This window comes from Ochotona curzoniae, unplaced genomic scaffold, assembly GCF_017591425.1.
Source record: "Ochotona curzoniae isolate NIBS_2020 unplaced genomic scaffold, NIBS_Ocur_1.0 contig_4105, whole genome shotgun sequence".
NCBI lineage: Eukaryota > Metazoa > Chordata > Mammalia > Lagomorpha > Ochotonidae > Ochotona > Ochotona curzoniae.
This window is the reverse complement of record NW_024466129.1, coordinates 2,602,501-2,614,467: the sequence shown is the minus strand read 5'-3', so window position 1 is coordinate 2,614,467 and position 11,967 is coordinate 2,602,501. Positions and strand designations below refer to the sequence as shown.

The following is an 11,967-nucleotide window of genomic DNA, read 5'->3' as shown; positions in this document are numbered from 1 at the left end:
TCCTGTGAGGTGCCCTGAGTGCACTGGGAGGAAAGGCACGGCCCTGAGCGACAGGACTGAGCAGAAAGCCTGGCTGCTTGCTCCAATCTTACTGCCCTCAGGGCGCATTGGGTGGAGCCTGCCCTGCTCTGTGTCTGCTCTTCCTCAAGCAATGCTTTGTTTCTTCAAGGTTCTCACTTCCCGGTGAAGGCTCCCACGTCATGTATGTTGCCGCCATTGGCCTGTCTGGTTGCAGGTGCCAGGGCAGTGCATCTGATGTGGTCCCACCATTCATTGTTCTGGTGCATTTTTGCCTTTGGTTGGTCTTTTCTGCCTCCCACTGGGTCTTTACAGCTCAGTTTCCACAGAGCTGTCAGCCATTGGAAAGGTGGATACACAGAGAGGAGTAGAGACAGAGAGGAAAATCTTCCTTCCAATGAATCACTCCCCAAGTGACTGCCATGGCTGGAGCTGAGCCAATCTGGAGCCAGGAGCCTCTTCCGGATCTCCCACACGGGTGCAGGGTCCCAAAGCATTGGGCCGTCCTCGACTGCTTTCCCAGGCCACAGGCAGGGAGCTGGATGGGAAGTGGAGCTGCCGGGATCCTGGTGCATTCAAGGCGAGGACTTTAACCACTATGCTATCGCGCTAGGCCCCAGAGCAATCTTTTCAAATCATATATCCCTTTGCTTAAAAACACCTAATATTCCTCAAGCTTAAAGATTGTGTGAAAATAAACTTAGAACTCTTTACTATGCCCTGTAGTGATTGATGTGACCTTTCTTGAGCTTCATGTCCTAATTCACAGAAGCAATCTCGGGCCCGGCGCGGTGGCGCAAGTGGTTAAGTCCTCGCCTTGCACGCCCGGGATCCCATATGGGCGCCGGTTCTAATCCCGGCAGCCCCGCTTCCCTTCCAGCTCCCTGCCTGTGGCCTGGGAAAGCAGTTGAGGACGGCCCAAAGCTTTGGGACCCTGCACCCGCGTGGGAGACCCGGAAGAGGCTCCTGGCTTCGGATCGGCATAGTATCGGCCCGTTGCGGCTCACTTGGGGAGTGAATCATCGGATGGAAGATCTTCCTCTCTCTCTCTCCTCTCTGTATATCCGCCTTTCCAATAAAAAATAATAAAAATAAATCTTTAAAAAAAAAAAAAAAAAGAAGCAATCTCATTCTCCCTGGTTTGAACACTGGCGTGTTACATACTCATTGAGCCCACTGGGTTTGTGCTCATCTTTGAGTCTGTAACTGCACAGTATGTCAAATCACCATGGAAATCACTTCTCACAGATAATACCGGAAAGGTTCTTAGAGACCAGGTTAATCAAGACTTAGAGATGCAGAATCTGCAGGAGATGGGTAGATGAGCCGAAAGACTGAACAGCAATGGGTGTCTGTCTGTACACACACACACACACACACACACACACAGACTGTGCTTTGGCCAGCTTTGGCTTTATCGTTTGAGGTAGTGCAACTAAAAGTATGCCATCTGCTGGTTCATTCCCCAACTGCCTGGCTGGCTGAAGATTAAAGCTGGGAGCCAGGAACTGGAGCCAGGGCAACCCAGGGACTTACCTGCCCTGCCTTCCAGGGCCTGCATTAGTAGGAAACTGAATTCAGGAGAGGCAGTTGAATATTGAACACAAGATTCCAATCGGTATGGGACTCAGGAATATTATGCCTCTTACTTGCTAGGCCAAATGGCATTCCCTGGTCAATGTTTTTTAATCCATGATGAATTCCAACACGGGCTAACCACTCTAAACTTTCAGGATTGGGTCACCACAACAAAAGGCAAGTGCAAATTGGACATCAAGTGTCTGCAATGTGTTACCCACCATGCAACAGCCGCCTGAACGCAGCATTACCCAGATGCTTCAAGAAAATAATTTGTTTTTTATTGGAAAGTCAGACTTACTGAGAGAAGGAGAGACAGAAAGATCTTCTATCCACTGGTTCACTCCCGAAGTGGCCACAATGTTTGGAGCAGAGCTGATCCAAAGCTAGGAACCAGGAACTTCTTCCAGGTCTCCCACGCAGGTGCAGGGTCCCAAGGCTTTGGGTGATCCTTGGCTGCTTTCCCAGGCCACAAACATGAAGGTAGATGGGAAGTGGGGCCGCCGGGACCAGAACTGGCACCCACATGGGATCCCAGCGCATTCAAGACAAGGACTTCAGCCGCTAGGCCACTGCGCTGGGTCCTGTGTGTTTCTAAGTGTCAGAAGTGCTATCAAAACACTATGATTCAGAATAAAATCAACTAGAAAGAAAAAATGGACATATATGGACTTCAGAACAAATGTTTATTACCATTAAGTGGGACCAACAGGGCAACACAAAGCTTCGAGAACATCACTGACTCACAAACACAGTCACTTTGTCACTTTCTTGGTTGCATTTATTTATTTCACAAGGTTTCATTCACACATGAAAATAAGATACTAATCCAATTCAAGTTTAGAACAATTATAAAAGTAAACATTTGGACAATGTTCCATAAATTGCACTTCTCTTGACAAGCATTACATTTATAGAGTGTACTATACATAACACATGGGATTACGGAAGCATCGACTTTGTCAGTGTTTATCAAGGACGTTCACTGCATTGTTCGTAGTCATCACTGTTGAATCAACTCTTACTCTCTAACACCTGTTTTCATTAGGTGGGAAAATCAGAGTTCATAAAAATAGTGTACAATTATTATTACCTCCTCAGCAAGGGAGAACTAGGGGTTGGAAAAAAGTAACTGGGGCTGTCCGAGAAACTGTTCTTGGACTTGGTCTCCATGAGTTACAAAAAACACCAAACACTGAGGAACCGATTCAAAAGGCTATTGGGCGCGCTCTAACTTTATTCTTGTGCTTTGCTGATACCAGAATCTTGATGCATTTATAGTCTCACAAACCCATGTTCCACATTCCATACAGAATCTATAACTATTAAAAATTATTATTTACCAGAAAAGGTTTTGCCTGTTCACTGCCAGTGAAAAACAAAGGAGCTTAAAATACTCACTTTGGACTCAGTGATTGCTTTTTCTTTTCAGAATGACAAAGCCAGGGGTGCAGGTCGGCCTCATGGGGTATACTCACGAAGATGTTTTATAGCAAGCAGCCAATTCATCTGAGAAGCTTGATGTATATGCAGTCTTTTAGGTAAGGAACTGAGAAGGGAACACCGGACAGCTAGCCATTGTCACCAACAGCTTAAAGACATCCACTTTCCTCGTTTTTAACTCAATATCAGCATCTTGTATTGAGGTATAGTCCCCACTGAAATTCTCACTGGGGAGGCTTTCAAAAGTCAAGGACGTCACCAAGGTAAGGGATCTTACCCGGGTCATATGGAAGCCACTATGAGACAAGAAACAGGTTTGGGATCGTTCTAAATTACTACGACCATCAGCACAGTGCTGAGCCAGAACTCTGTAACTGGTTAGTCGGCAGAGAATGTGCCATCCAGCTACTACCTGGTCTTTCAGCTTTGATCACTATGACTTGCAATCTCAATATTTGGTTGTATGGATACTTGGAAAAATTCCATCAGTCAGTCAGTCAGTCAGTCAGTCTGTCACACACATGCGCACATGTCCGTCCCCCTCAGTGCTGGTCAAGTAGAACTCGCTCATTCTCACTGCAACAAAAGCAAGAGAATGGGAGCTGGTTTAGAGTTTAAGGGTAGATTACAAAATAAGATCATCTTGCGGAATAGCTGAAGCTGTTCTTTCTCAGAAGATAAAGCAAACAGGAAGCATTTTTGTTAACACCCTCCCCCCGCCCCGCCCCCAACACGGTCCTGAAATCGCATCACCACCTTGTGGCTGGCGAACAGTTAGGGGACTGATGTCAGCTCAAGGAAAACTCCGTCTCATACATCGGTGGGCCATGGAGCCTCATCCCAGGTGACTGGCTGACTCCTGTAAGACTTCATTATCTCCTCTGCTCTAACTTCAGAATCTTCTTCGTTTTCTGACTTAAGCTAAGACATGAACAGCAGTTAACAAAAATGTTTTAAGAACATGGAGTAGGGAGTAAAGGAAAATCAATAAAATCAATGTATTTTTTAATAAAGCAAGATGAGTGCTATTAAATATCCTAACTTAAATTATAAAAGTTGCTCTACCTTCCTGGGGGAAATTCAAGCCAATGAAGAAGAAATGTTTTGATAGCTGGAAAAGGGGACGAGAGATTGGTTATATGGAAAGATAGGTCATGGGCCTATATGACATTCATATCAGTGTTTCTGATAGGCACTCGTATTACAGCATATAAGGTAACTGGGAATTTCTTTGCATTAAATTACATGTAACTAAATATAATCAAATTGTGACACACCCCAGGATGTGGGCAGCTAGCAAACATAGGCACTGCAAAATTGAGCCTGCTTTCTCTCAGCTTCAAAGAAAGTGTTAAACAAGATTCTCAAAAGCTAATGAACTTCATTACTGAAACGAATTTCATTCACCTCATTTATTCTACAGAATCTAATGAAAAGACCTGTGACAACTCAGGTTCCGCACACACTGTTTTACATATCCATGTATATCCTAGAAAAGGGTGGAAAAACACGAGAATGAACGTTTCTAGAATATTTTAAAACTTCTTTTAAAAATTGTTGTCAGTGTTTTTAGAGAACTGTTGAAATTCTCACAAATATCTCCGAATGAGTGCAAGGCTGTGACGTCATGCTGGGCTGTTTGAGTTTGCCAATGGTGAGCGTGAGGGACTCAGGACTGGTACTGCAATACCGTGTGAACTATCACGTTACGTAACCAAGTTTTGACTTTTCTGTCCAGTCCCAGGATTGCAAGCTGAGAGACGCCGCGGTAAAGGACAGGACAGGCTCGAGGCAGCCAGAGCATCCAGGTATGACATGGCGGGTGGGGGGCCGAATCCAGACATTTCATGATCTTTTCAAAGAGTTAAACAGAATCCTCAAAAGATATCAGACTTTGGGAATGCATGGAGCTAGTGATTTTGCTTAAAGGAAAAAAAGCAAAGGGACCAAGACACTGAACCAGGCCTGAGGAGAACTTGACCTCCGCCAGCCATTTTTTTTTCCCTCCCAAAGGAGTTTTCTGTAAGTAAAGGAGTTTGTGTGGAAGTATGAGGCTCACAAAGGAACCTTGAATTTAGCCGACCGGCTGCTAAGGCGACTTGTACTTGGAACCAAAGCATACAGTTATCACTAAAGCTAACAGACTACACTGTGACATCTATAAAAATGACTGTCTTAGATATAACTTTCTCACTGTCTTATTTTACAAAAAAAATATATATATATATATTAGCTAATCTGAATCTCCATGTAGGGAATGTAAAGTTAACACAGAGACCTGGAATGGAGTCACTTTCCGGTTTGATATAGAGAAAATGAGTTTGATGAAGAGAGATGTCACAACAAGGGGGAAAGCAGTTTCTGTAAAATTCGTCAGGCGCATGAGTCAGTAGCTAACAACGCGCTCAGCTTCATGAACGGTGAAGGGAGTTTTTAGGACTGAGAGATCGCGTGAGAGGAAAGGCTGTACCATGGGCGACGGGGAGGACACCCTCCGGGCCTTGAGACGGCTCATACTTGGTTCTTACCTGGAAGGGCGCCTTATAATCGTAACATATGGCACAGGGGCGAATCATTCTGGCACTAGAGTTTACAATCTTTCACAAACAATATGTTCCACAGCGAAGCCAAGGATGAGTACCAGCACCTGCTACTGCACGCAGCGGACAGTCGTCCGGCCTATGCGAGGGAACCAAAGGCTTCCGAGATAGCTCAGAAAGTCCGAGAATAGATTTTGTCCCTTTCAAAGACTTTTCCTGGAAGGAATATTTATATAGGCATGTTAAATATAATTGAAAAAATATTTCTAACCATTTTTAAGCAATAGTTTTATCTTTCCAAGACATAAGTATTTCTATAAACATTTTCTATTCAATCAAAAATGTTACAAATGTGTTTATTTCTTCATCTACAGGTACCAAGAGCACATTTTTTAGGGCGCCACAGAGATCAGAAAAGCTGCCTAACCTTGAATGAGGGTGATGTTTAAGACAACATCGCTTACCCAAGTTGTGGTCCATTAGTGTTCTTAGCCCACGTGGCCAGCACCCGTGACGCCTTCTGTCGCTGGACCTGCGGCCGCCCTAGCACAGCACTGCAGTGCGGTGCCCAGGCATCCCTGGAGAGGCCTTCACCCGCGCCCAGTCACAGCTGCTCTCAGACTCAGGAAGTGGCAGAGCCTCCTGCTGCGCTCAGAATCGCAGGCCCTTTGGCCAGTCCATCAGTCCTGGCACTTTGTTCCCAGACGCGCCCAACGGAAAATACAAATAGACCAACTCTCTGAGGACTGCTCCATCTCACTTTGCCCCTGCCTGCAGACAGAATGATCGCCCCCCAGGAGCCCCTCCAGGAGGAAGCCGGATCACCCCCTAGGAGCCCCTCCAGGAGGAAGCCCGACCACCCCTTAGGAGCCCCTCCAGGAGGAAGCCGGATCACCCCCAGGAGCCCCTCCAGGAGGAAGCCTGTGGCTACCCCGCAGTGTGCTTTATCTGAATAAATTCTGAAAAGTTAAGAGCTCCAGGTTTCAATGTTTGTAGTTTTGTTGTGTGTGTTTTGTTTTTTTTTTCCGTGACAGAGCTCTTCCTAACCACTTTTCAAACTTGGAAAAACAGATGTCTCCATTTTTATATAGGAAATAAAAATAATTATGAATAATTAGCTCTAAACAAAAAGCACTGAGTTTTAAATTACTTATTTCCAACTAAACATCAGGCATACAAAATAATGTGTAATACTATAATGAACCCGAGCACAGCCTTCTGTGGACAAGCTAGAAAGTAGGCATTCAACATGAACCAGGTCGGCTGCCGTAGCATTCCTTTGGAAACTGTCGGAGAAGAAAGAGTGAGAGCTACTCAGAGATTCTGGCTGGTTTTCCGGCTGCCTCTACTTTCCTTGCAGGGGAGCCGGGCCTCGGCTGCCTTGGTCGTTGTGCGCGCGCGGCCGGGGCTCAGCTATGTGCTGCTCTCCTTGGCTGGCTGGCCGGCCGCCGGTGGCTGCAGCGGCTGCGTGCCTGCGGCCGTTTTGATGGAGTTCAGGGTTTTGCTAAACCAAGAGTTTTTTGCAGCTTGGATTTCATTCATAAGGGCTCCTCTCTGATGTTCAAGTTCCTAATTAAAGAAAGAAGATTATCTACGTTACACAAACGTTTCCTCTGCCAGCAAAAGAGAGAAACAGAGAGAGAATACAGGCTTGTTGTTTTGTTTTTAATCGCAGGGCTAAGTTGCCACAGCTTTCTTCCCACAACCCCCAGAAGAGATTTATTTGGTTTCTTAATGCAAGGAAAATGTTGAGAGCTCAAATAAGTTGCCATTAAAACCATGACTGTGTATTTTTTTCTGAACAATAAAATGAAGCCTCATTTGATTCTTTTCCCCTGAAATTTAGGTTGCAACTTGAGATAACACGTTTAAAACCACAAACACAAATACAAACTCATGGCTGGGCAGAATTCTGACAGTTCCAGTTGCAAAGGGAACACCTGTGCCCTCCAGATCACTCGAGGTCCATCGCTGACATGTGGCTGAGCGGTACCAGCTCCATCTCGGGGGGCCCGGGGATCAATACAGGAATAGCTGGGCCACTCTGCTGTCTGTGTTATCCACCAAGTATGGGGACAGAGAGCAGAGGCAGAGGATCTGGCAAACATGCTGATGAGGAAAGCAGCTCTAATGGAAAGAGTGGGGGCATCAGCGTCAGGGGACACAGGGGCCTCAAGTCTCACACGACACAACTGCGACAACTGAAATTTCCTGTAAACTGATGTGTTTGTTTCTCTCAGTGCTCAGAATGGCGAGGGCTTGCTGTGAGGTGACCATGCAGAACACAGACTACAGGGTACCCTTCCCTGGCTGCACCATGCTGGCGTCTGCCCTAGACAGCCGCATCGCCAAGCACTAGAGCGCTCGGGCCAGCAGCTCCGACACTGACCTGGATCTTACACTTGGCCTCCACCAACTGCAGTTTGGTTTGTGCCAGTTCCAGCTCCATCTCCCTCAACTGCTTCTTGAGTGAGTCCTTCTCGTCATCCGATTCAATGCCCTGGTCCGCTCTGCTCACGGCTGCTACTTTCAGAGTGCCTTCCTTGCTGAGCACGTCACTGCAGTGCTTGCAAGCCATCATTTTGCCCTGAAATAGCCAAGAGAGAACCCACATCACAGGCTGCACGGATGACATCACTTGCTCCAACAGCAGGGTGTCATCCTGTTGTACTGAAGCGTAGCGGCATTTCTGACGGTCACTGTGTGTGATCACAGTCAGCACAAGGCCCGGGACCCACGACAGGCGATCCCTTTTCTTGAAATATCTCTGGAAAGACTGCAGGCAAAGAAACTATGGTATGCACTTGAAAGCTGTCCTGGGAACTCTGTGCTACCTTCACTCTCAGCAGATGTCGCCCAGTCCCCCTCCCATCATGCTCAACGTGTAACATTTCATTTCACTCTAAAGCAACTATGTAAGAGCTGCTTCCGGCCGTCATCGCTGTTCGCGGATGAAGGCATGCCGGCCTCTCGGATGTCGTGCCCGGCATCAGGGAGGCTCACCTGCTCGCCCCGAATCTTCCCCGATTCCGTACAACACATCCTAACCACGTGTGTCTCCTTGCCTTGATGCCGCAGTGCCCGTTCCAAGGTGTGGCCCCTGACCCTCACCACCCCTTCTCTGTCCCTCTGAGGGACGTCCGCAGCCTCCTCTGCACGTCTCCTTTGGTCTGTGGCTCTCCCAGTGTGCTCTCTCTACGAGTGTCAGCGGGCCCAACTCGGCACTCGTAAACTGATTCCTCAGTGCTTCAAGTACATATGTCACTTGTTTCCCAACGAAACTCTAATTTTTTTTTCCCGTGTAGCTTGCTAGCAAATGACAGTCTACAGCTACGTGCATGGTAGGTGCTCATAGAATCTTTATCCTATAGTCGACGTAAATCCTGTTTCATTTGTATTTCCATAAACTCTTTAGTTCTGGGTGGCTAATGATTTGATGATGAGAAATTTCATCAGAGCCTCGCAGTCTGTGCACACATGACACACACAGTACATGGAAAAAGCTGAGTGTTCAGTACTTGTGCAAAGGTGACCAGAGGGCAGGGACTGTCTCAAAGCCACAGTGGGTTTGGGGCAGGTCACTGAAGTCTGTATTCACCAATAATCTCAGATTCAAGTTTTCTAGCACAAAATAAGAAAGAAGATATCCCTGCTTGTGAACAGCAGGTCCAAACAAGGTTCCCACTTCCAGGCTGGGACACGAGCATCCGTATTCGTTAGAAGTCATGAACTAACCTACGCACTTTTTCTACATTTCCATACTTAGCCTGCAAAGCGACCTTCTGAGGCACACGGGGCATCTATATGTTACAGAAGACAGCAACAAAGCTGAACAAGGTTAAAACAGCCTTTTAAAGTTGCTCAATGCACCCAGGCATGCTAAATTGTCTAGTACACATTTATTTACTAGTCTGAAGACAGAAGGCATTCGGATAGGATGGTGTCGGTTTCTGCGACACAGTCACAGCAGCCGACTGTGCTCAACGTTGCTTCTCAGGGATTCCAATCTGCTTCTACCGCGTAAGCAACTGCGTTATTCAAACACAGCAGCCACGGAAGGACTTCCACCACCAGGGGCCAGTACCGAGACAGTGTTGCACAAACCTCAAATTGTGGCTGAAGAACCCATGGCTACTCAGCGTGGATGTTTGCAGCCCAGGTCTGCTGCCTATGCTGTTGACCCTTCATGACAGTCCCAGGACGCTCCTACCAAGTCCCACCAACTCCGGGGATTCTCTAGTTCCCACCGTCTCCCAGACGCCCAAGTGCCACCTGGCTGTGACATCCCCTGTGAGTTCAGGGAACACAGCCTTTCGGAGTCACACCCCATGCAGGAGATGGGTTAGCTCTCTTTGTAACTTCTAAATCTTCTAACTCAAAAGCGAGGAGGAGGATACTTCCAGGTACTTATAGAGCTGTGTCGTGGGACTGGCTCACGCCTTACCTTGACCACTTCCAGTTCCTCCTTGCTGGCTGCTTGCTGCTTCTCTAGCCTGGTACTTAGCTGGGAACAAATCTAAGGAAAAGGAGAAGAGTTTACCTGTTAGAAAGAAGAGTGACTTGTAACATGTGCATATAATTGTTTATCCATTCATAGTATTACTGCAGTATAATGCATCCTAAGGGAACTGGTTCAGATGAGCAGCCCCGCCAATGCCAGCGATCGCCAGGTGAGCAGCAGGGCCCTTGTGTAAGGCACACCTCTTAATCAGTAGAAGCAGACATGGAGCAGATTCAATTTCTTTCTGTCACCAGCCTGTGACTGGTTCCCATGAATTACTGGTGTCAGTTTGGAATCAACCTACAGAATGTAGCTCCACAGGGTAACCGTCTGCACAAGACGGGCTGCGAATCCGATGGGAAAATCTGGAACCACAGAAATCGTCTATTTCCAGTAATAGACTCTGTTTTTTAATCCCAAGAGTTCCCTTAAGAAGGAGCAGAAAAGGGGGCTGGAGTAGCACAGTGGGTCAACTTGCTACCTTCAATGCCTGCATCCCATGTAAGAGTGCTGGAGAGTCCTGGGGCTCTGTTTCTGGTCCAGCTCCCAGCTGGGATGGCAGTGGGAAGTGGTATACTCCCCTGGACCCCAGCTCACGGCTGGTGCTCCCCTGGACCCCAGCTCACGGCTGGGCTGGTGCTCCCGGGGCAGCAGTGGGAAGCGGTACACTCCCCTGGACCCCTTTCACCCACAGGAGAGACCTGGAAGGAATTCCTGGCTCTTGGTTTGGCCCCTGCTCATGGCAGCCATTTGGGGAGTGAACTAGCAAATGCAGATCTGTGTGTGTGTGTGTGTGTGTACAACTTATATCTCAGCCATTTGAATAAATTGTTAGAAGTAGCAGAATAAATAAAACTAAAGAACTAGAAAGCAGTATCACTAAGACACTCATTGAGAGGTATGTCAACCACAGCACGGAAATTTAAGGCTTGGGTGCCAGAATCAACCCCGGCTTTTAACATCACTGCAGCTCTACTGCGTCCCAGCGCCATGACCTTGCATAACCGCTCAGTTTCCTCATGACTGAGGAGTGCTACGCTGTGATGATCACGAGAAAACAGAAAAGTAGCCAGAGTTTAGTGCTCCTGTAGCACCGGCCAGCTGCACAACATACAGCCCGTCACAGTGCTGGCCCTGAGCTCTGGCACCAAAGAGGCACCAGGAGCTGGTGGAAACGAGCGCTTTAAAACACCTGGGCCCGGCGCGATGGCGCAGTGGTTAAGGTCCTCGCCTTGCACGCCCGGGATCCCATATGGGCGCCGGTTCTTATCCCGGCAGCTCCACTTCCCATCCAGCTCCCTGCCTGTGGCCCGGGAAAGCAGTCGAGGACAGCCCAAAGCTTTGGGACCCTGCACCCGCGTGGGACACCCGGAAGAGGCTCCTGGCTTCAGATTGACTCAGCTCCAGCCATTGGGGAGTGAATCATTGGATGGAAGATCTTCCTCTCTGTCTCTCCTCTTTGTATATCTGCCTTTCTAATGAAAATAAAATAAATCTTAAAAAAAAGAGAGAAAAACCCGTTAAAAAAACCTGAATATTGGGCCCGGCGGCGTGGCCTAGCGGCTGAGGTCCTAGCCTTGAACGCACCAGGATCCCATATGGGCGCCGGTTCTGGTCCCAGCAGCTCCACTTCCCATCCAGCTCCCTGCTTGTGGCCTGGGAAAGCAGTTGAGGACAGCCCAAAGCCTTGGGACCCTGTACCCGTGTGGGATACCCAGAGGAGGTTCCTGGCTCCTGGCTTCGGATCGGCATAGCATCGGCCATTACGGTCACTTGGGGAGTAAATCATCAGACGGAGGATCTTCCTCTCTGTCTCTCCTCCTCTCTGTATATCTGACTTCCCAATAAATAAATAAATCTTAAAAAAAAAATACTGGATATTCAGAA

At 47.6% G+C, this 11,967-nt stretch overlaps 1 protein-coding gene across 8 annotated transcripts in view; it reads right to left on the bottom strand.

Annotated features, from left to right (window-relative positions):
- Positions 1 to 6,714: 6,714 nt before the first annotated feature.
- Positions 6,715 to 11,967, bottom strand: part of RABGAP1L (RAB GTPase activating protein 1 like) — a 592,969-nt gene continuing 587,716 nt past the window's right edge. For 7 of the 8 annotated variants that reach the window (XM_040984290.1, XM_040984293.1, XM_040984294.1 and 4 more), the window contains 3 exons: positions 10,024 to 10,095; positions 7,969 to 8,166; positions 6,715 to 7,148 (listed from right to left, as the gene is read on the bottom strand). In XM_040984290.1, the coding sequence (XP_040840224.1) occupies positions 6,993 to 7,148; positions 7,969 to 8,166; positions 10,024 to 10,095 (426 nt within the window). In that variant the 3' untranslated portion in view covers positions 6,715 to 6,992. The remainder of the gene's footprint in view (positions 7,149 to 7,968; positions 8,167 to 10,023; positions 10,096 to 11,967) is intronic. The other variant, XM_040984298.1, reaches the window with a different exon arrangement.